Source organism: Eptesicus fuscus, chromosome 9, assembly GCF_027574615.1.
Source record: "Eptesicus fuscus isolate TK198812 chromosome 9, DD_ASM_mEF_20220401, whole genome shotgun sequence".
In the NCBI taxonomy this organism is placed as follows: Eukaryota; Metazoa; Chordata; class Mammalia; order Chiroptera; family Vespertilionidae; genus Eptesicus; species Eptesicus fuscus.
In genome coordinates, this window is record NC_072481.1 from 28,075,017 (window position 1) to 28,097,702 (window position 22,686).

At 56.7% G+C, this 22,686-nt stretch overlaps 4 protein-coding genes and 1 long non-coding RNA gene across 14 annotated transcripts; 1 reads left to right on the top strand and 4 right to left on the bottom strand.

Moving 5' to 3' along the window:
* Positions 1–223: 223 nt before the first annotated feature.
* On the bottom strand, positions 224–9,705 carry B4GALT2 (beta-1,4-galactosyltransferase 2). Of its 7 annotated transcripts, none has more exons than XM_008151232.3 (7): positions 9,407–9,705; positions 7,534–7,889; positions 7,083–7,318; positions 4,135–4,325; positions 3,823–3,945; positions 3,608–3,712; positions 224–1,099 (listed from the first exon to the last, which is right to left on the bottom strand). In XM_008151232.3, exons 1-7 carry the CDS (start codon positions 9,703–9,705, stop codon positions 949–951), a joined length of 1,461 nt encoding a protein of 486 aa, XP_008149454.2. In that variant the 3' UTR covers positions 224–948. The 7 variants fall into 7 exon arrangements, with proteins under 7 accessions (XP_008149454.2, XP_028015990.2, XP_054576419.1 ...); XM_028160189.2 differs by lacking the exon at positions 9,407–9,705 and adding an exon at positions 9,327–9,379; XM_054720444.1 differs by lacking the exon at positions 9,407–9,705 and adding an exon at positions 8,919–8,973.
* LOC129150161 (uncharacterized) lies at positions 8,967–17,147 on the top strand. Its single transcript, XR_008556886.1, has 3 exons — positions 8,967–9,019; positions 16,844–16,936; positions 17,081–17,147. It is a non-coding gene; the product is annotated as an uncharacterized LOC129150161 (long non-coding RNA).
* ATP6V0B (ATPase H+ transporting V0 subunit b) lies at positions 10,576–13,861 on the bottom strand. Of its 2 annotated transcripts, XM_008151234.3 has the most exons (8): positions 13,666–13,860; positions 12,879–12,927; positions 12,564–12,647; positions 12,356–12,433; positions 12,089–12,158; positions 11,920–11,971; positions 11,574–11,764; positions 10,576–10,869 (listed from the first exon to the last, which is right to left on the bottom strand). In XM_008151234.3, the coding sequence occupies exons 1-8, from the start codon at positions 13,730–13,732 to the stop codon at positions 10,843–10,845; spliced, it is 618 nt and encodes a 205-aa protein (XP_008149456.1). In that variant the 5' UTR covers positions 13,733–13,860; the 3' UTR covers positions 10,576–10,842. The 2 variants fall into 2 exon arrangements, with proteins under 2 accessions (XP_008149456.1, XP_054576420.1); XM_054720445.1 differs by lacking the exon at positions 12,564–12,647 and having other exon boundaries at positions 13,666–13,861.
* Positions 17,148–18,396: 1,249 nt separating the features above from the next.
* Positions 18,397–18,795, bottom strand: LOC103294912 (60S ribosomal protein L29-like). The gene has a single exon (XM_008151334.2). It carries the CDS (start codon positions 18,793–18,795, stop codon positions 18,397–18,399), a length of 399 nt encoding a protein of 132 aa, XP_008149556.2.
* A 13-nt stretch (positions 18,796–18,808) lies between these two features.
* On the bottom strand, positions 18,809–21,506 carry DPH2 (diphthamide biosynthesis 2). 3 transcript variants are annotated; one of them, XM_054720438.1, is made up of 6 exons: positions 21,213–21,506; positions 20,893–21,005; positions 20,427–20,650; positions 19,545–20,228; positions 19,284–19,460; positions 18,809–19,205 (listed from the first exon to the last, which is right to left on the bottom strand). In XM_054720438.1, exons 1-6 carry the CDS (start codon positions 21,357–21,359, stop codon positions 19,081–19,083), a joined length of 1,470 nt encoding a protein of 489 aa, XP_054576413.1. In that variant the 5' UTR covers positions 21,360–21,506; the 3' UTR covers positions 18,809–19,080. The 3 variants fall into 3 exon arrangements, with proteins under 3 accessions (XP_054576413.1, XP_054576412.1, XP_054576414.1); XM_054720437.1 differs by having other exon boundaries at positions 18,809–19,460; XM_054720439.1 differs by lacking the exons at positions 20,427–20,650; positions 21,213–21,506 and having other exon boundaries at positions 20,893–20,971.
* Between the last annotated feature and the right edge of the window lie 1,180 nt (positions 21,507–22,686).

Sequence of the window (22,686 nt, forward strand, 5' to 3'; positions counted from 1 at the left end):
CCCGTGGCCACATTCGGCTTCGGGACAGGGTGGAAGAGCCGGGTAATCCGAGCCCGCTGGGCTTATTACTTGGTTGCGTCCTCTGGCTCAGAGGCCGTGCAGGGTACACCTCTCCCCTTAGAGCACCCCGCTCCCAGGGGCCGGGCCAGGCGCCCTCCCGCACACACCCAGGGTCCGGATTCAGGGACCCAGACTCCCATCCCCAATCAGACAAAGGGGCTGCTCCATTCACGTTTTTTACTAAAGCACCCACACAAGTTTCTGTGCAATGTACAAACACAAGCTAGCCCTGGGGCTACTGCCTTTGCTCTGAGACAGGGAGATGGGAACCAGACTGACGGATCCAAGCCCTACCTGCCACCCATGCAAAGCCCAACCCCAAGATCCCAGGCAGTAACACAGCACCCCCTCTGGTCCCCTCCTGGGGCTGCTCCTCAGCAGGGGGCCACCAGTTTGCCCCCTACAATGTTGAATGAAAAAGGTTTCCCCTCCCCTGGGAGCAAGGGGGATCCCCAGGTCTGAGAAGTCCCCCTGGAAGTGGCACTGCCCCCGAGTCATACCTCCCATTCTTCCAGGCCCTAGGGGACTCAAGGGAGGGGAAACTGAGGCACAGAGAGGTGGAGTGACCTAGCCCAGGCCACTCCATGAGGCAGTGCAGGGGCTGGCCCAATCCTGACAGTAAGGGGGGCTCGGCTGGGGAGGGAGGAGTGAGGAGGAATGACCCCAGAGGCCCCCCCGCCAACTTGAGGGGCCTGTTCAGGATGGAAGCCCCTCCAAAGTAGGTTCTGAAATTTCTAGGTGCAGCTGGGAGGGCCAATTGAAGACCCTCAGAAAAACAGAGCCCACAGTTTCAGTCCTGGGGGATCTCCCACAGAGCAGCCGCCAGCCAGGCTGAAGGTCAGTCCTCTGGCCAGCAATCCTCGGCACGGGAGCCTTTGTCCTTTAGTGTCAGCCCCGGGGGGGCCATGATGGGGGTCGTCCAATGTCCACTGTGATGTTGGTGAAGAGCGGTTGCCTGGACACCTCCAAGACCTGGTACCGCACTGACCCGATGCCGTCCCGCTTCATGGTCAGCTTCGTATTCTGAATCTTGGTAAACCTAGACAGGATGGAAACGATTCCAGATCAGGACGAACCACCAAACCCAGCATCTCTGGGACCAAGGGCCAAGCCATCTCGGCTTCCTCCCGGGGTGACCCGGTTCTCCTTGCCACCCCCCCCACCCTCCACCTGCCTGGAGCCCTTTTGCTCTTACAATGGCCCTCAAAACAGATCTCCCCCGCCAAGTCCAGAATGGTGACATCCCCACAAACCTCTCATCTCAGACCTTCCTTCTTTAGACCCAGACATAGGGCATCCCACAGACACCTCAAATGCAATGTGTCATCTTTACTCCCCAAACCATCATCTCGGCCATCCTCTGTTCCTCATCCTTTAGTCATTCCTTCACCATCTATTTGTTGAGCAGTCCCCATGTGCCAGGCTCTACCCTGAGCACCAGGGACACCGCCAAAAACAGGCCAGCAAGGTCCTTCCTCTCATGGCAAGTCTATGCCACGAGGGGAGACAGGTAGCACACAAGGAACCCAGCATTAGTGCCAAGCGACAGGGGAGAGGGAGACCAAGAAGACTGACGTGGAAGGGGTGAGTGTGTGACATCAAGCTGACAGCAGGAGGGAGAGCATTCTAGGCAGAGGTAACAGCACCTGCTGATCTAAACTGGGAATGAGAATTTGCACAGCTGTGTGGCGAGACCCTAATGGGCCAAGGGAAGAAACAGAGGGAGACTTAGCTTGGCGGTTACATCAGGCACGGGCAGGGCTCTAAGTCAGAGGAAGCAGGTTTTTATTCTGTGAGCAAGAAGACATGGAGGGATTTTTAGCCCAGTCTGGGGGAGGAGGGGTCAGGGGACATGAACCACAGAAGGGCAAAGGGGAAGCAGGGAAACCAGAGAGAAGTCACCGCAGTGGTCCAGGCAGAAGAAGGTGTAGTAAAGGGAAATGCTGATGGGCTCGGGTATGTTTGGGGGTGGCCCTTGCTGATGGTTCGGACATGGAGGGTGAGTGGAAGACGAATCCAGGAGAGCTCCTAGATTCAAGGCAAAAGCAGCTGGGTAGATGAAACCACCGCCCACAGACACCTTTAGCCAGAACCTCTTGCTATCTTGTCACTCACCCACCCACGGCAGACATCACTAATTGATGATGGCTATTCCTGAACCAGGACCAAGGCTCCCGGCACTGAGCTTCTAGCAGAGCTGCACTCCCGTGCCAACTGTTTTGGTCCTCCCAGTCCTTCTGAGCTCAGCTCAGACCCCTCTCTGAGCTCTCTCTCAGCTGCTCTGAAGCCCTCTCCCAGTCTTTTGTCCCTTCCCTGCTCACCATGATTTTTACCTAAACTGCTTTTCCATCAGCTCCCTGGGCACCCGGTGCTTCATGCTTCTGCCAAACATCAACCCTCCATCAGTGCGGCACTCCCCACTCTTACACCCCGGGCTCAGAGCGGAACCACCCTACCGTTCCAGCTAGAGCAGAGCAGCCTCACTCCCAGCATGCTCCTGGGTTCCCATGGATTCCTTCAGGCCTGGTCGGCTTCCCTCCGGCTCCACCCAGCAGCTCTGCAGCCCTTCACCTTCCTCAAGCTCCAAGGGTGGTCCCTTCCATGACTCCCCAATGCCCCTGGGACAAAAGTGAAACTGACAAGCTGGGATTTGGGACTCCCAACACCCATCAATGATCTTCTCTACCGGCAGTCTCAGCCCTCAGGAATTTTAATACCCACGAGTTTCGGACTCTCAGCATATACCACGCATGCTCACATTCCAGACTCTGACACATACTATTTCCTTTTATCCAAACTGGCCTCCTCTATTAACCTGGTGAAAATGGCACTGTGCCCAAGGTAGGTGCGTGAGACAGACTTGCTGAATGAATAGCTGTCAAACTCCAGTTTACTACACATTCTCCAGGAGGCTGCCCACCATCACTCGGCCAGGACAGCACCTTGCCCTGACCACCTTGTGCCATAACTGCCGATCTCCCTCCCTAGAAGGAACTTCGTATGGGACATCCTGCTCTGGACCCTTCTCCCCAGCAGGTTTGGCACCAGACAGTCCCTGAACAGCGGCAGGAAGCCCTTGTCTACATTTCACATGCTCTCAGGCACTTCTCCTAGCCAGCACCAGACGCCAAATGTTGCTACACCCTCAGAGACAGAGCTGCCTACTCCATTCTCAGAGGGTCAGTACTGTCTTTCCAATCCCCATCCCACACGCCTAGGGCTCAGGCCTTTGTTGAGCTCCAGGCCCAGGAGCTGAGCCCAGTGCTGTCTCTCTCTCATCCTATCTGCTCCGTGGGGATGGGAATGCAATCTACTCAATGACAATCTGAGCCCTGCCTTTACATTTTAGTCACTGCTAGGAATCAAGCCAGGAGTGAGAGCTGCCTGGGTGAGGCTGAGCGGGCGGGCAGGGAACAGGGACCAGAGGTGCTGAGATTCACGTCAAGGGTCGGGGGCCTTGGGATCATCTCTGGGGATCCACTGCACAGGGGGTCACCCCAGGGAGTAAGGGGTTAGGAGCCCTTGGGGTCAGGGTGCTGGGGGTCACCTCTGAGGATTGGGCTCGTTATGCTTGTCCCGGTCGTGCTTGATCATGCGGTAGCGGCCTATGCGGACGTCTGGGCGTGAGATCTTCATCCCAGTCAGGGAGATCCTGGGGATGGGGACAGGTGGACTGCAGCAGGCGGCACGAAGGGCAGGCAGCCCCGCCCGGTCTGTCCCACCCTCTCATGCTCCCAGCCTACGCTCCACCCCGTCACTCACCGGTTGAAGATGTCGTCATCCTCACCACCCCAGCCCCAGTACTCATTGGGGAAGCCATTGATTCTCAGGAACTGGGCTTTGCTCAGGCCCGACACGCCTCCAAAGTAGCCAGAGTAGGGCAGCCTATTGTGCAGGAGGGCGGGCGTCAGTGAGGGGCCTGAGGGGAGGATGGAGATGGGGTGGGGAAGAGTGTGCCCCGGGCCAGGAGCTAGGGGGGCACCGGGGCTGGGAGTGAGGGCCTGGGCATGTTAGGGGAGGTGGGGATGGTGGGGGATGGGTAGTTCTGGGTTCAGCTGAAAAGGGAGTTCTCACCGGAAGCCGAACTTGTCCATGGCGATGGCGAAGTGGCGGGGCTGGTCGCCGCAGCGGTACAGGTTGCGGTCATCCATGGGGACCAGGTCCACGTCACTGAAGATGAAGCAGTCATAGGTGGCGTCCTCCTTCAGCGCCTCTAGGAAGCCCACGTTGAGCAGCTTGGCCCGGTTGAAGGTGTCCTCACCATGCTGGGGTTGGGGGAGGGGTCAGGTCAGCTCTGGTCCTGTGACTGGCAAGCACCTGCCATTGTCCAGAGTGGTCCCCATGGGCCTACTCCCCACGCCCCACCCCCTTCGTGGCTCCTGCAGACTCCTAGGATCAAGTCCAGCTCCTGACCCTGGGCCCGGCCTTCTCAGGCCTTTCATGATCTGGCTCTAGACTCCTCTCTGGCCACTGCCCTCAGACACCAAGGGCCAGCTCCACCACATTCCTCAGGGGCAAGACTCTTCCTCGCCTTGGCCTTGCTGTTACGGTGCCCCCTGCCCGGAATGCTCTCCTCACGTCTGGAAGGCCTCCCTGAAACCTCCCCGCCGCGGTATCATTACTCATCCCTTCCCGCGTGCTTCACGTATGCTGGTTCCACTTAAACGGTGATTTAGAGCTCTCAGTTCAATCTTCCCTTCACTCAAACATGCCCTGCGGCCTGGTCTTTGTGCCAGGCGTCTTGTTTGTGCCACTGGGGATCCTGGAGATGAGCAGCCCTGAGCACACTGCATCCCTACCGAGCACAGCCACAAAGTGAGACGAACAGCGAATGCCCGAAACCATGGGACTGAGCTCCGGAGCCTCGGCCACCTGTCCCCTCTGGCTCATTTGGATCTACACCCAGTTCCCTGGGGAGCCTCAGAGACCAGGACAGGACGGGCGAGGTCACTTGTCTCCCAACAAAACGACAAGCACAGGCAGTCATGGTCCAGGGAGCCTGGGAGCCAGAGAGGCACCGGTGGAGGGTCTTTCAGGGGCCCTTCCTCACCACCAGCCAGCTCTGGCCTAACGGGGTGGGAGCTGCTACCCGGGAGCCATGAACCGCCCGGGGTTCTTGCTTCCTTCCCTTCTCCCCCTGCACCTTCGCTCCCTCCAGTCCTCGGAGCAGCTGTCCGTTATCTCGGGGCTCATCGGAACTCCTTTCCAACCTCTCTCACCACCAGCCAGGAGCTCAGGTTTCTCCCACACGGCTCCTACGCATGCCCAATTCTCTCCCATCGGGAAGAGAAAACCTCCCTCTAACCACTGCCCTACCTTTTTGCCGTCCCTTGTTGGCAGAGGTTTGCTTCTTTTAAGGATCTGTCTCCAATTGCCTGTTTCCATGTTGTCAGATCTGATTCTTCAGCCCACTGCAATCTGCTTCCGCCCCCACCATGCCCCCGAAATGGCTCTCGCCGGGCCCACCCAGTTGCTAAATCCACTCGCCACGCTTCCTCCTTGACACCTATTCCTGGGCCCCCAGAACCGCCGCGCCCTCCCGGGTCTCCTCAGACCTTTCTGGCCAAACTCGGCAGCCTCTGTGGCGATCTCTCTCTCCCTCCACCCGTTCCTCCCAAGCTGGCCTCTCCTCCCAGGCCCCGTGCTCCCTGGCAGGTTGGACATTGTTGGTTTTCGGGACCATCTACATCCTGGTGGCTCCCAGACCCCTCTCTCCGCCGCAGACCTCACTCCAAGGTTGACTCATTTGACCAACTGCCTGCTAATCATTGCGCTCACACTTCCCCCAGGCACTCACACGCATCACGTGCAGAAAAGAATTCAGAGTCATGCTCTCCCCGAGACCTGGTCCGGCTCCTGGGTTTCCATCTTGCTCACAGGCGCCGCAAACACCAAGACAGAGCACTCAAGCTGTCCTGGCGTCTCCCTTTCCTCACTCTCCACCACCGGTGTCACATCTCTCCCTTCCACCCCACAACCACTGCCTGATTCACACCATGCCCGCCATTTCTTTCCTCCACATCACAGCCTCTTCCCACTGGTCACCCTGCCTCGAGTCTCCTCTCCCAGGCCATTCTCCACGTGCAATCAGTGATCTTTCCTTAAACACACACACACTTGGCTCCCCCTTTAAAACTTGACAATGGTGCCCACCCCCTTCTGGCTGGATTTCAGGTGCTTAACAGGCCTCCTAAGACCCTTATGGATTTGGCCTCCGTCAGCTCTTCCAGCCTCATCTTGGTTACCCACCCTTCATTTTGGACCCCACACCTCAGCCAACAATTCCTGAACACACGAGACCAGCTCTCTCGCGGAGGCCTCTAGGTCCCTCTGCCTAGCATGCCTGCCTCCGCCAGTCCTCTGCCAGCTGACGCCTGTTCATCCCTCAAGACCCATCTCAACCATTGCTTCCCAAGCCCAGGGCTGGACCAGGCCCCTTGGTGCGCCCACAGCTCCCTGCTCCAACTCCAGACGCACACCATCGCCCTGGAGTCCCCAGGGACCCAAGTCCAAGTCTGGGAGTCTTCTGTGGGGAGGAGGGCCTAAGCCAGACCCTCTCTGGGCTCCAGTGGCCAGCCCTGGCTGGGCTCAGAAAGTGAGCTGAGTCCCTGGGCTTCAGCTGGGCCAGCACTGGGCACGAAGGCAGACTTCATCCCTCTTTGAGGACTAACTCTTCCTCTCCTCGGCCCTCAACACCTCATGGCCGGCACCCCCCAGGTCTCCGCCACCATGGGATGGGGCCCACCAAAGGAAGACAATGGGGCTCGTGCCCATGAAAGCCAGGCACACATCCGCCAGTGTGCATGCCAACATTCACACGCACCTATCCCCTTCACGAATATGCACACCAACACACATGTACCCCCACGGGTCACTCACATAGCCACACAACCATGGCAGACAAGGACCACGAATGCCCCCAAACCCACGTATGTACCAACAGGCACATGAGCGCCACACGCCCAAGTGCCCATGGGTTCCCTGGTGGTTAGTACCCAGCGTGGGGGCCACAGACGGCACACCTGGTTGATGACATAGATGCCGTAGCGCAGCCGCTGTCGCCTCAGGATGGGGTGCAGGTAGTGGAGCCAGTAGCGCAGGTGGTGCTCCCGGTGTCGAAAGGGGATGATGACTGCCACCGTCTGGGCTGGGGTGCAGTCGGGCGGTGTGTAGCGGCCACCCAGGAGCACACCGGGGTTCTCCCTCTGCACCCGCTCCAGTGGCATGGGCGAGGTAAACTCAATCAGCAGTCGGCCCACTGCAGGCAGGACGGTGGCAGGAATCAGGACTTCATCCGAATCCAGGGACACCAGCCCTCTCCCTCAGCCTGGGGGTGGGCGAGGGAACCCCGAGGAGTGGCCCTCTTACAACAGACCCGGACCCTTGGCACCCCACTGGTCAAGACTCCATTCCCCATGGAACGGTTAGGTCCTCTGCCCACCCCTACGGGCAGGCCCTACCCTGCGGGCTCACCAAGGCCAGGCGGCGAGTCGGGACAGGGCGGCAGGATGGGAGCCGTGGAGCCAGGCCGGACACTGGGGGCCTCAGGGAGGCCGGAGCTGGGGGCCGTGGCGTTGGGCCGGGAGCAGTTGGAGCTGCTGCTGGCAGCGGGGTGAAGGGCACGGGCCGGGCCGCGGGCGCTGAAGCGGCTGAAGAAGGCCAGGTGCTGGGCATAGACGTCAAAGTAGAGGATGACAGCCACGAGGAAGTGCAGCAGGCAGAGAAGGAGCACCGCCTTGCAGACGCGCTCCAGCGTCCCCCCCAGCAGTCTGCTCATCCCGCAGGCGGCCTCCGGCCCGCCCAATGGGCCCGGGCATCCGGCTGCCGGCCTGAGCAAAGGTAGGAGAGAAGCCAACCCAGCCGGTTAGGGCCGATGGGCGAGGCTACCCACCCACCTCCTGCCCACGGCTCATCCTCATGGACCCGCATCCTCACATCTACCTGTGACACTCCTGGACTCACACTCTACCTGCAAAGACACACAGACACAGTCCCTAGCCACTCAATAATCACACATCTTCATGCATCTGAGTACTTACCCACATAAGCTTACATTCCTTGTCTACACACACACACACACACACACACACACACACACGTATTCCCAGGAACATGGACATGTGGCCTCTGACCACACTGGTTCATACCTAAACACGGAAACAGGTGTACCTAGAGACCCACATGTGTACCTGTGCCCCAGAGAACAGACACCCCGCACGGCAGTATACTGATCCCAGGACCCCTGGTCTGGGGAAGGGGGCCATTTCCGGAGCACCTGCCAGGCAGGAGTGCTCTGCACCCACGACTTCACTTAGTCCTCCCAGGAGCATGGTGGGCAGTGGTTTGGTCACACAGGTCCCAGTGGCAAGCAGGCCAGGCCAGCTGGAAGCAGGCTGGGAAGTGTCCCGATGGCCCAAATACAGGATGTCTATGGGATCCCTTCCTTCTGGAACAAGAGGTCAAAATACAGGGTGGGGCAAGGCACCCCCATAAGACATCAAGGGTTGGGCTGAACTCTCTGGGGGCTGCCCAGCACGGCTGGTTCTGCTTCCCAGAACAGGGGCGCTGGAGCCCTGGAGACAGAGGGGCGGCACTCAGGAGAGGGTCCTGTCCGGGCACAGCTCCAGCGGCGGTTCCAACGGAGCAGCCACACTTCTGAGGCCACTTCTAGCAGCGCCTCAGGTTGCGGGGTGAGTCTCACTCACAGATACACAGCCACACAGACACCCCTGGTCCCAGCTGTTCTCACCTGCACTGACACACACAGGGAACTACACACAGACACACCCAGGTGACAGTCACACACAAGTTACACACTCACACACAAAGCCGCCGGTCCTGCACTTAGGCAGCCGTACCTACAAGCTCCCGGGCGCCTCCCAACACGCGGCCCCGCGTGCAAACATCGCCACCCCTCCTGGGGCAGGAGCTCTGGGGCAGGCGGACCACCGGGAGCGAGGTGCGTGTGGGCAGGGCTGGAAGGCTGAGCCGCCTGAACACGTGGCACCCCGGGACTGGGGAGGCAGCAAAGACCCGGAGGGTGTGGAGCCGGGGGGTGGGGAGGCGTGGACTGGGGGAGTGGACGTGAGGCGGGGGCCGAGGCTGGGGAAACGTGAGCGGAGCGCCTCCCCGCGCCACGAGGCCCGGGGAGCAGGGACAATAAGGGAGGCCGGTCGGGGGCGGGCAGCGGAGCCCAGGGGAGCCGAGGGATGGGGGTGGGGCGAGGTAACGCCAGGCCGGGGTCCGGCAGCCCGCGTCTCTCTCACCGGGTCCTGGGCGGGGATCGCGGGGCCGGGTCTGGAATCTCGGGGCCCGGAGCTGGGGGCCGCGCGCGCCTCCCTCTCACCCGGCGCTCAGCAGGGGGCGCTGCTCCGGCTGGGGCTGGCTTCCCGGCTCCGGCGGCTGCAGACGGCTCCGTCCCCCATGGTCGGGCCCCGCCGCCTCCCGCCGCCGGGTCAGCGGCCCCCGCGGCCCCCGGGCCGCCTCCCGCCGCCGCCGCCTCGGGCCATGGTGCGGAGCCACCCCGGGGCGCAGGGCGGGGCCGGGCGCCCGGGCAGACCCACGGACCCCGGGCCGACGGACCACAGTGCCGCCACCTCCCTCCCGCGCTACGGCGCCTCGGAGGGGCAGGCCCGGCCGGCGCATCCGCGCGCGCGCCCCCGCGGCCCCCGCCTCCAGCGCGCCCGCACCCGCCGCGCGCCTCCGGCGGCCGAGCGCGGCGGAGCGCGGGGAAGGAGGCGGCACGGGACCGGGAGGGGCGTAGGAAGTCGGCCGGGCTCTTTCCAGGGGTTGGATTCACGGTCCGGGCTGGAGAGGGTGTGGTAGGTCAAACGCATCGCGGGGAGCGGGTCTGGGTTGGAGCGCGAATGATTTCGGCCGAAGGGGCTGACTAGGGCAGGGAGGTTAGGGACTTGGCAACTCCGGGACGGGAGCGTTACTAAAGGTCTGCCGGGGCCAGCGGAGGGGACGCTAATTGAGCAGGACCCTCAAAGGCGGGACAAAAGTTTGTGGCTTGGGCCTGGAGGTGGCGGGGCTTTTCTAAGGTAACAGGAGGTTGGGTTAGACCGGACAATGCCTCCGGAACAAGGGATCGAATTAGTCACTGGCAGGGGATGGTGCTGGGATAGGCAGAGGCAAATTCACAAGCTCCCAGCTCCACCGGGATAGGGAGTGATGGATGCCTGAAGGCAGAGCCAGGTAAGGAGACATGGCCAGTTTGGATTTTGCAGACAGAGTCCCAAGGGCATAGGACTAGGCGGACACTCCCCATCCTGCCCCCCACAAACACCTGGGCCCATACCTCCCCACTCCTTCATGCCCTTCAATACAAATTCTCAGGGGCACAGAGTCCTCAGCCCAGCACCCTTCCCATCCCACCCAGGAGCCAGCTCTGTCCAGAGCAGAGACGGTATGTATGAGTGGCAGGAAGCTGGCAGGAGGCTGGCAGGAGGTTGAGGCCCATAGGCCTGTTTACCCTCCTGGGAAAGGTGGTAAGAAGGGCAACAACAGCGGCACTGACCCAGACAAATACATTTATTTCACAAACACGGGGAAGACAGGTTGGGGGTGGAGGTGGGACACAGGTGCAGAGCTGCACAGTCAGCAGCAGCCCACTCCCCACACAGAGGATCCAGCCAGGCAGTGCCTCCAGTCGACAGGCAGCAAGAAGTGAGTGCAGGGAGGGCCCAGAGCACCCAGCCCTGTGAAAGGGGCACAGCTCCAGCTGTCCCAGGAAAACCACAAATAAATAAGAGTGGGGCACGGCCCCACCCACACTCTTGTCTAGTCACCCATCTTCACTCTGGAGGTCTGCAAAAAAAAAAAAAGAACAGGAGAAATCAGGCAGAGATAGAGGAATAGGTAAGAGGGACAAATGACAGAAGATCAGACCTAACGAACTCGTGGTGAGATGGACAGATGACAACAGATGGATGACTGGACCAGAATGGATATGCTATGACAGACAGACACAGATGAACAGGGACAGTCAGACATCCACAGTCAGGCTGTGGGACAGAAAGATGGAGAGAAGTGGCATATAGGCAATGCCAGTCACCAAGAGTCAACCCAGTCAGGCACCCACAGTCACCCTCAGATCCTCAAGCTGATCATTAGCCACAAACTCACACACTGTCAAGACAGAGAAGACACAATTTAGACATGCTATTCAACTGACACCATAGATACACACAGGCCCTGCTAAACACAGTCAAACACGCCGAGACAGACTTATTTGGACACAGACAAGATCCCAACCATGGAGACAAACAAAAAGAGAGATTAAATGAAACACAGACACACACACAAAAAAACAGGAAAAAAAAAAAAATAGGACAGTTGTCAGTGTTTCCAGATTAGAAACAAAATTAAGCCGAAAGCTTCAAAAGGGGAAAACCAGAAGATGGGAACGAGGTGGTGGGTTCCACAGGTGGAGGCGGGAGCACTGTAGCTCCTCTAGGAGGAGGGCGAGTCTGGGTTAGGGACAAGGACAGAGGCTCCCCAGCATTCAGCACCTGTAGGATCGCAACGATGACCCCAAAGAGGCCGATGGCGCTGCCAAAGATCTCCACGATCAGAATCTTCACGAAGAGGCTGGGGTTCTGTGCATCAGCCAGGGCGGCTCCACTGCCCACAATGCCCACGCAGACTCCGCAGAAGAGGTTAGACAGGCCCACTGTGAGGCCAGCTCCAAACATGGAGTAGCCTGGGGGAATGGAAAGGGAGCACTGAGGCCAATCACAGCCCAACTGTGCAAAGCAGGCCCCAGGAGGTGACCAAATATCAAAATGAGGTGTCTAAACGGGGGGTGGAAAGGGGACAGCAGATGTCCTAGCTGTTTGCCTGCACACACCCACCTACCTGCATGATAGTTTCGATGGCCAATGGCTTTGGGGTCAGTGGCACTGAAAGGCTGAGGGAGGCAGAGAAGTAATCAGAAACCAACCTCTATGCTCCTCTGTACTCCCCAAGCAATGTGTAGAACACACTGGAATGGATGCTCACCCCCCCCCCCCCCAGTACTCCATACCTCAGCCATGTTGCTAAGGACAATTGCCATGATGATGCCGTAGATAGCCACAGCCTCACAGAAGATGATGCTGGAGGTCGTAGTGGTGGGCAAAGGCGGTTGAGAGGAGAAAGAGATTAGAAAGCAATCAACCTTCCTCCCCAGTCACCTTTCCCCCACTAGCATCCGCCTTATCAGGAGGCTGGTCAGGAGCAGAATGTCAAGTCAAACCAATGGGCAGCTCCCAATGCAGCTGGTTCTGACAGCCTTCCAAGGGCCCTAACTTACCTGACCAGGTTCTTGGTCTTGATCCGAGGGGCCTTCACCCCTCCCCCAATGATGGATGAGCCGGTAATATAGATGCCCCTGGTGGAAGGATAAGAAACCAATGAGCAGAGGCCAAGCTTGTCAGTGCCCCCAGGGTGACTAAGGACCCAACACCACCACCTGCTATGACTCAGCCCCCACCCCCCGAATCACACCACCCAACACTCACCACGCTGCCCCAACCACAGACAGGGAGATGGCTAAGCCAATGCCCAGGTTTGACCACATGAAGGGGGAAGTCTCTGTCAAGAACCTGGTGTGGAGACAGGGAGGAAAGCAATTCCGTTTTGGAGGAGAAGTGAGCACAACATTCACTCCCCCACACCTCCAACCCCACCAGTACTGGTTGCTAAAAGTCTCCCTTATCTCAGAAAGGTCCACATCCCAGGCGGCTGGGGGTGGGGTGGAGGAGGGGGCTCAAATTAGAGAAGGAAGGCTGCAGAGAAGCAGCTCCGAGGGGAATCCTCTCCCTGCCCTCCCTTACCATGCCACATCAAAGCGGAAGCCCAAGTCAAAAATGGTGTAGCAGATCCCTGCAGCAGTGAGAAAAAAAGGGGTTAGGGGCTGCTCTCTACAGAGAAGCTCCCCAACTGAGACATGAAGCTCCTGCCCAGCGGATGGGCCACCTCAATGGACTGCCCACACCTAAGTCAAGCTGGCCCCCCGCGCAAAAGCACGGCTGTCTTTCTCCACAGATGTGCCCCTGCTCCGGCCTCCATTTCCTGCCACTCCCTCAGTAACATCGCGTTCGGTGACACCACCTCCCAGACCTAGACCCTTCGGGGCGGCAGCTCGCAGGCCTGAATTCCCTGGAAGGAGGGAGGGAGCAAGGGCTCTGGCCAAGCCCCACCGGATCCCGCCAGCCCAGTCCGCGATGCTGTTTCCCCAACAAGCTGGGAGTGGGGGTTGGGGCGGCTAAACGACCAGGAAAGGAGGAACTGGAGCAGCCTGCTCAGGACCCAAGCAGGCCGGTCAGGAGCAAGAGGGTCGACAGCCGCGAGACGGGGCAGGGGGACGGGGACGCCAGAACGCGCCCAGGGCTGCCTTCGCGGCCCCCACCTACCCCCGCCCGCGCCCCTCCTCCAGCAGCTGGAGCTCGGGTCTCCTCTGTCGGGGTCAGAGGCCCCCACGGGCGTGCGGCAACTCCCGGAGCCCGGGGTACAGAGCCCGCGCTGCAGCCCAGCGGTCCCGGGACCCTATGACCCCCGCCGGGCTCCAGACCGGCCCGCTCGGCCCGGATGCCGGCCCCGCCCGCCAGGGCCCGGCCTCACCCACGCCGATCATGCAGGCCCAGAAGGCCACGAAGACCCCGGCATAGAGGAGCGCTAGCCCCGTCATGGCGGCGGTGACGGCGGGGCACGGGTCGGTGGAGACAGAGCTGAAACCGCGTCCCTGCGTCCACCGTCCGCCCCGCAGTCCGTCCGCCGCCCGCACGGTCACCTGACTCGCCCACGTGACGCGCCGGCACCACCTGACCCGGGCCGGGCTCTGCGCCGGGGCGGTCTGGTACTCGCCACGCCGGAACTGCGCGCTGAGCATTGTGGTTGGTGTAGTCCCGCGCTGCGGAGGCGGCTCCGGCGCCCTTCTTGCCAGGTGTCCACCTCGCAGGTCTCTCCTGCATCTCCAAGGCCGATTCTTCTCAGCCCCGACACTCCGCCCTGCTGGTCCACCAGCCCTGCCTTACACCCGAGCCTGCTCGGGCCTCCCTAGCTTAGCCTCCAACCTTCCGTTAGGCAGTGATGGGCAACCTTTTGAGCTTGGGGTGTCAAACTTCGCCAAAAAACTGAGCATAACTCGGGTAGTGTGTCACTTTGAGGAAACTAACTCCAAGACTCTAGTCGCAAATGTTTCATCCTCAGGAACAGCAAATGTTTCATCCTCGGCATGTGGCCGCATGTCATCAGAAATGGCTACGCGTGTCAGTGCTGACACGCGTGTCATAGGTTCGCCATCACTGCCTAGGGTGTTGTGCTCTGTTCCTCAAGCTCTTTCCTCTGCCTGAAGCACGCTTCACAGTGCTTTCCCTAAGCCTGGCTAACAGCTACTGAGCCTCAGAAATCGTTCTTCCCGGAGCCTTCCCTAACCCTGAGGCAAGGTGGTGCGCCTGCTCTGGGACCTAAGAAACTTCAGCAAGATCATGTCACTCTTTAAAATGCCCTAGTGGCTCAATTTCACTCTAAAAGCCATCGTCCTTTTCATGGCTTACTAGGCCTCTACCAATGTGGTTCCGACCTTCATCTCTATGACGCCCCCACCAACTCCTCTGGCTGCACTGGCATCCTTGCTATCGCTTGAACATACCAGCCATACCCTCACCGCATTGGCCTTGCACTTGCTCTCGGCTTCTCCTAATTATCCATGTAACTCACTCCGTAACTTCCTTTCAGTCTTCTTTCACCTCTTCATAAGGCCTTCTCTGACCATCTGTTTAATATTGTAACCCCCTCTCCCTTACACTCCCTTCCCAGCTTTATATTTCTCCATAACACTTACCGCCATTTGTCATACTGAGTGTTTTGGTTATCCGTTTCTCCCCACCCATGAGAATGTAAGCATCATGAAAGGATTTCTGTTGCTCTCACTGTTGTATTTCCAGTGCTTGGCACTCAGTGGGTGCTCAATACATGTTTGTAATTGGTAGTTACAAAATAGTCAAGGGGGTGTAAAGTATAGCATAGGGAATATAGTCAATAATCCTATATAATAAAGAGGTGATATGCAAATTAACCCTCACGCCCTCACAAGATGGCTGCCTATCACCAGGCAGGCAGAGGGGTTAGTGAGGGAGGACCAAATGACTGAACAGCAGGCTGCTTGGGGTGACCAGGCCGGCGAGGGCGGGGGGCGGGCGGCCATGAGGGGCGACCAGGCTGGTGGGGACAGTTAGGGGTGACCAGGCCAGCAGAGGGGGCAGTTGGGGGCGATTAGGCTGGCGGGGGGGGGGGAGTAAGGGGTGACCAGGCCAGCAGGGGGCGGGGGACAGTTAGGGGCGACCAGGCTGGCACGGGGGCGTGCAGTTGGGGGCGACCAGTCTGGCAGGGGGTGAAGTTGGGGGCGATTAGGCTGGCAGGGGGGGGAAGTTAGGAGCGACCAGGCCAACAGGGAGGGGCAGTTGGGGGCGACCTGGCCGTCACACAGAGACAGTGAGGGGCGATCAGGCAGGCCGCAGGGGGCAGTTAAGGGCAATCAGGCTGGCACACAGAGGCAATGAGGGGTGATCAGGCCAGCAGGGGGGGCAGTTAGGGGCAACCAGGCAGGCAGTCAGGTGAGCCATTAGGAGCCAGCGGTCCAGGATTGTGAGAGGGATGTCTGACTACCAGTTTAGGCCTGATCCCGGGGATTGGGCCTAAACCAGTAGTCGGACATCACCCAAGGGGTCCCGGGTTGGAGAGGGTGCGGGCTGGGCTGAGGGGATCCCCCCCACCCCATGCATGAATTTTGTGCACTGGGCCTCTAGTATTGTAATAACTATGTATGGTGCCATGTGGGTACTTGAATTATTGGGGGGAACACTTTGTAAAGTATATGATTATCTAACCACTATGCTGTACACATGAAACTAACACGAAATATGTAAACTGTAATTGAAAAAAATTGTTTTATTGATTACATGCTGAAATGTTTTTGGTATTTGAGTTTAAAAATTATTAAATTTACAAAATAAAAGAATATCTAGTCGCCTTAGCTGGTTTGACTCAGTGGATAGAGCATCAGCCTGGGAACTAAGGGGTTCTGGGTTCAATTCTGGTCAAGGGCACATGCCCAGATTGCGTGCTTGGTCCCCAATAGGGGGCGTGCAAGAGGCAGCTGATCAATGATTCTTCTCATCATTGATGTTTCTATCTTTCCCTCTCCCTTCCTCTCTGAAATCAATAAAAATATATTTTAAAAAAGAATACTAGTCATACTCATCAGCAATATTATTTCTATTCTTTTAAACTCTTCCAGTTAATATACAAAATTTGTATTTCAATTTGTGTTTAATATCTACAATGTGTTTATTTTTACATACTATTTATAAAAATTTTATTCATTTTATATTTGTTGAAATTATATATATTTACCATTTTCTAAATCTTTGTTCATATTTTTATACGTTCATATTTTTGTACTCAAATGTTTATTTTATACATACATTTTATTTATTTATAATATATTTTTATTGATTTTAAAGAGGGAGAGGGAGAGATAGAAATATCAATGAGAATCATTGATCCGTTGCCTCTTGCACGCCCCCTGCTGGGGATTGAGCCTGCAACCCTGGGCATGTGCCCTTGGCCGGAATCAAACCTGGGACACTTCAGTCCACAGGCTGATGCTCTATCCACTGAGCCAAATTGGCTAGTGCTATACATACATTTTAAAGATGCTTATACTACATTTGCAATATATTCTATCTTGTCAATTGGGTGATCCCTTTTGATTTTGACGTATTGGTTTGCTCTACAGTGATATGGATTTTAACATACTGAAAGTTACATCTTCAACACCCCGGACATTGCCAATATGCCAAGATTCTCAGAAAATGTGTGAGATGAAGAAGTGAGTTGTTTCACTTCACCCCTCAACCTTTAGGGTCCAGCAACTACACTCTGCTTAAAGCACCCACCATGCTGGTTTAAGAATGGTGTGTCCTTTATCCAAGTGTCCTTTTCACTCCTCTCCTGTTATTTTTTTTCCCTCCAGGTGATTCAGCTTATCACCCTTCTGAGAAGCATCTTTTGGCTCCAGATGCCCCTGTGGGCTTCCCTTCTCAGAGTACTGTTTCAGTGTGTGGTGATTGCCTCTTTAACCTCTCTTCCCAATTACACAGTGAAGGCAGAAATTCAGACAATTCAGGTCTCCACCCACAGGACCTGCAGTGTTTTACAAGTAAAAAAAAACAAAACAGGAGAAAACGTATCTCATTTATTCATTTCTGTAATCTCCCTGAGAAACACATCAGTCAGTATAGACCAGCACTGTCCAACAAACTTTCCGTGATGATGGAAATGTCCTATAGCTGCGCTGTCCTCTTACATGGCTACCTGAGCAGTGAACTGTGGCTAGTGTGACCAGGAAACTCAAGTTTTTAATCTTAAATTATGTTTAAAATAGCTGGTATACTGGACAGCACAAGTATAGACCAGTGGTTCTCACCTGGGGGCAATATTGCTTCCAAAGGGGACATTTGTCAATGTCTGGAGATATTTTTGATTATCACAATCAGAAAGTGTATGCTCCTGGCATCTGGTGAGCAGAAATCAGGGATGCTGCTGAACATGCTACAATGCACAGAATAGCCCCTCACAATAAAGAATTATCGGGCCCAAAACATCAGTTGTGCGGAGGCTGAGAAACCCTGGTCTAGCCAGTGGTCGGCAAACTCATTAGTCAACAGAGACAAATATCAACAGTACAACGATTGAAATTTCTTTTGAGAGCCAAATTTTTTAAACTTAAACTTCTTCTAACGCCCTTCTTCAAAATAGACTCGCCCAGGCCGTGGTATTTTGTGAAAGAGCCACACTCAAGGGGCCAAAGAGCCGCATGTGGCTCGTGAGCCGCAGTTTGCCAACCACTGGTCTAGACCATCTATAACCTGCCTTTGAAAAGGACAGACCCTCAACTGCACACCAGGAACTGGGATTGGCCAGAGGTCCTGGGCTGCTCCCAGAACAGATGGGCCTAGGCGGCTTCAGGAATGCCCCAAATCAGTCCCCGTCAGTCAAACATCAAACATTTTACTAAGCCAGAAAGTGCTAAGCCGTGTGCCAATGTCAGTACAAGACAAAGCTGGATCCTATCCTTAGTGAGGGGCTGCCTGCCCGCCCTCCATCCAGGCTCCTTCAAGGATCCTGGCAGAGGGGTGAGCACTAAAAGGTCTTTTTGTTTTAAACAGATCCTGCCTCAGATTTATTTGTACAAATAGCATAGGACACTAGTTCCATGCAGATAGCAGTCCAGGGGTCACACCAGTCCTCTCCTCACATCAGCAGACAGAGGCCTCTCCTGTGGAGCCTTTATGGGGGTCTGGGCACCTGTGGGAGCCTGAGCCTGAGTTGCAGCTGCAGCCTGAGGCTTGGTTTAAGTGTTGCCTTGGCCTTTGGCCAGCAGTACCCGAGACCCTCAGTGATGGGGACCCAAGCACATTTCCCAAGTTTGGGGTGAATGATGTAGACAAGTTGACTGAGCTTGCAGCTGCCACCCTTTGGGATCTCAGGCTTGACTTCCGTGGGCTTTATGAAGGCCTTGGTAGCCTTGGCACACGTGCTCATGGCATTAGTGTTGATGTGCCTCTTCTTGTGCTTTTTGGCAAAGTGTATGTTTCCCAGGAACTTTGGATCTATTTCCTTCTTGATGCCATTTCTGTGCCATTTTCGGAACTGGTTGTGCATGGTGTGGTTCCTGGATTTGGCCATATCTGCACTGAAGCCTGCAGCACCTGGGACCGGAAGAGTTAGCAGTGATCCTAAAGTCCAGGCGTCCTCAAACTACGGCCCACGGGCCACATGCGGGTGGTTTTGCCGTTTTGTTTTTTTACTTCAAAATAAGGTATGCGCAGTGTGCATAGGAATTTGTTCATAGTTTTTTTTTAAACTATAGTCCGGCCCTCCAACGGTCTGAGGGACAGTGAACTGGCCCCCCGTTTAAAAAGTTTGAGGACCCCTGCTTAAGTCCATCTGTGTCTCTGGCCTCCCAGGGTATCAGCTGCTTCCCTCATCCTCATAGGCGATGGCAATTCCTCGTCTTCCGCTCACGACTCCTGTCACTGGTGTCTGACCCAGGTGAGGCTGCAGCCCTTGCCAGCTCCGGGAACTAAGGAATGAGGCTGCAAAGAGAGGGGACTGAAGCTGAGTGGGCTGAATCCAGGAGAATTCTGACGGGAGTGAAGACTTGGCACACTTACCTGCAGGGCTACTCTCAACCAGCTCCAGCTGAGGCCGCGGAGCCAGGGCTGAGCATCCAGGATCATTTGATGGCTTCCAGGCAGGCAGGGGTCGAAGCCCCCCAGTAATGAGTGACACATCTGGGATGTCCCACAGTTCCGATTCAGGTGGCGGGAGGGGCACGTGGAAGGGAGAGCCTAGGAGGGAGAAAGATGATCCATACTGGCCCCCTGCTTCCATGCCCCAACTGTTTCCAGCTCAGGCAGTGCCCCAACACTCACCAGGCAATAAGTCTGCGTAGTGTGTGAGGTGGGGAGCCAGGCCTGGAGATGGCCAGGCAGGGTTGCAGGCAGCCTCCAGCTCACATGGTGACAATACAGGCCGGAAGAAGCTACCAGAAGGCTGGGGAGCTAGGGCACCAAGAGGACAGGCCAACAGCACAAAGACATCTACCTCAGGGAAGTTGGCAAGTTTGGGAGGTGTGGGCCGCCCCAGAGCTAACACATAGCTATGCTTGCCGGCAGCCCGAGTCAGGTTCCGCAAGTGTGCCAGTGCCTCCCGGTGTCGGGCCACACCCAACGTGCCCACCAGCAGCCCCACCACGCGAGCATCTCTGGCCCTCTCTACCAGATATCGTCTCCGTGCCCTCAGCCGCCCAGCCCGGGCACCTTCATCACGAGTCCCCCCCGTGTCTGGGCAGCAGGAGGAGAAGGACCGCTCTGGTGCCCAGCCCAAGAGCAGCCGGCTCAGGTCAGGATCGAGGTCAGGGTCAGAGCTGGCCCCAGAGCCTCCCACATAGAAAGCATCATACTCTTCCAGACACCTTCCTGGGGCCAGGGGGAAGCGACGCCCAAAACGCTGCAGGGGTTCAGGCTCTGAATTGAGGGAGTCCACTGGCAGGGGAAGAGCTGGGCTGGAGACAAGCAGGTCCACGTACCGTGGGCGAAGGAGAGTGGCCAAGGCCTCTGGAAGAAGGAAGTGGTGTCAGGGTTGGGGCCTGGCAAAGCAAGAGCTCCCCTGTTCCCCAGAAGACTGAGTGTGACCCAAAAGCACAGGCTGGGGTCAAGCCCATATTGAGAACTCTCTGGGATGTACTGAAATGGGAAAATGAGAAACAAAATAGCTGACCCACTCTCCCTGCATCCCCAGGCAAAACCCCTCACCCAGGGCATGGGCGCAGGCCGGCTCACTCAGCAGCACCACAGGAGCTGTGGGGTCTGGATTCTGGGCCTCAAAGGCTTTGGCGCAGAGCTCCAAGGCCACAGAACGCTGACCAAAGACGAAGGCCACCGGCAGTGGGCGGGCTGGAGGGCTTAAGCAGGCAGGGCCAAAATGTACAAGGGCCTGAGCTCCAGCTTGCTCAGCACCCAGCACATCCACACAGCAGCTGCAGGGGAGATACCATTAGTGAGAAGGTTTCATCAGAAAGTTCCTGTCTTCAGTTGGAAATGTGGTCAGTGAAGAAAACGATGTATGGAAACACACTGTCATTGAGAGGAGCTGCTATCAGGAGGGCAGTCATCGAGCATCATCAAAGAGAAACGGCCATTAGGGGCAGGCACTGTCATAGAGGGAAAACACCACAAACCCTGGGTCCCTAGGCCTCCGTCCTTAAGCCCAACTTCACACCTGCCATAGGCTGTGTCCCCCAGAATGAACATTTTCGACCCCGTGGTCTCCTCCAGTCGTGCAGCCACAACCCCAGCATCTCCCAACAGTTGGTCAGGGAACTGCAAGGCCACCTGTAAGCATAAATCATGAAGTCAGAAACGGCCTCTCCTTCACCGAGGGTCGTCTCTTCAAGGAAAACCTTCCGGGAGTCCCTACCCAACCAACCTTCACAGCCTCTCGTCCCAGAGAAGCACCTCCCCTCACCCCCCATCCGCACAAAATTACCCCGAGACCCCGATCCCCGAGAGGTGAGCCACTCCTCCCTAACCTGCCCTCACCCGCTGACACGCCAGGTCACGGACAAACCCGACGACTCGCTGCAGCTCGTACACTCGGTCCAGGTCCGCCAGAGGCGTGAGCAGCCCCGCGGCCCCCGCCTCCCGCTCCAGCGCCGCCTCAGCGGGGCTGCTGAATGTAGACACCATGAGGTACAGCGTAGGTGACGGGAAGCAGCGGGGATCACTCGGTCTCCGCGTCCTCAAAAGAGGCCCTCAATGGGTCACAGTCCTTTGATGAGGGCGGGGAGCTTGGGAGTCAGACCCCAAGCAGCGAACAACTAGCCGCGCGTCCAAAACTCGCGTTTCCTCGCTGCACGTGAGCCAACTGGAGACTACTTCCGGGTTTTGAGGCGGGGCTGATAGCAATTTTACCAATCTCAAACCAGCACAGCTCCGGCTTCCCAATCCTCGCCTACCAAACCGCCAATCGGCCTCAGAGCACGAGGCCAACCGTAAGTACTTCCGGGGGAGATGCGGAGCCCTGTGGGTATTGTAGTTCCTCTAGCTCTCCTCTCCAGAAGCTGTGAGTTTTCAGGTTCAGCTCACTGCCCACTCTCAGAAACACCCACTCCCTGAAAATAATTACTCAAATTTGAGCAACTCCAACTTCTCCATGGCTGTTTCCTAATGTGTAGATTGGGGCTTGTAGCAATAGTACTCCTAATAGGATTGTTGGGTCAAAACAATTTAGACATAAAAGTAATCCTTTATATTACATGTACTGAAAGCATTGCTATTATCCGCAGTCGGTCAAGCAGGCAAACATTGAGTATTACTGTTCACCAGGCACTGTACATCCTCAGAGTTTACAGTCTTTAGCGTAAGAATTGTCCCATTTTACAGGCCAGGAGGCTGAGATTCAAAGAAGCTAACTACCTGTCTAATAAGACACAGAAAGTCAGTGGCACAATCTATCAAACCTAGGTCTGATTTCAGAAGCTGGGCTTTTGACTTCTCATTCTCCTAGCTCATGTGCTACACTGGCCATGGGGGAGGGGCAGAAAAGGAGGAAGAAGCACTGGATAGCATGTAGTAGGAGAAGAGAACTGAGAAATCAAGAGTAAGGTGAGACTCCAGCAGGGGCAGGGGGACAGTGGCCCCAGGGGATGGCACATGAAAGGCTGGCATGGGAAGAGATTGATTGAGGATGAAGAATGGACACAGAATTTGTTCAAAAGTTGGGAAAAGAACAGGGGAAAGAATATAAAAGTAATCAGTTCTATCAGCTCTAAGGAGACTCAGGTTCACGACAGGATGGGGAGAACCCAGCCAGGCCTATTCTCAGATCTTACTGAGGAGAAGGCTGGGGTGCCTGAAAGGCAGCCCAGATGTAACCGTGACTGAGGAGACAGAAAGGAAAGGGACCCTGCAAAGGGAGAGCAAGGGACAGGATCTGTCCCTGGTCCTGACCAAGCCCTGACCATCACATTGGGGACTTAGGAGTATACAGACATTAGGTCCTGCCTTCCTCTTC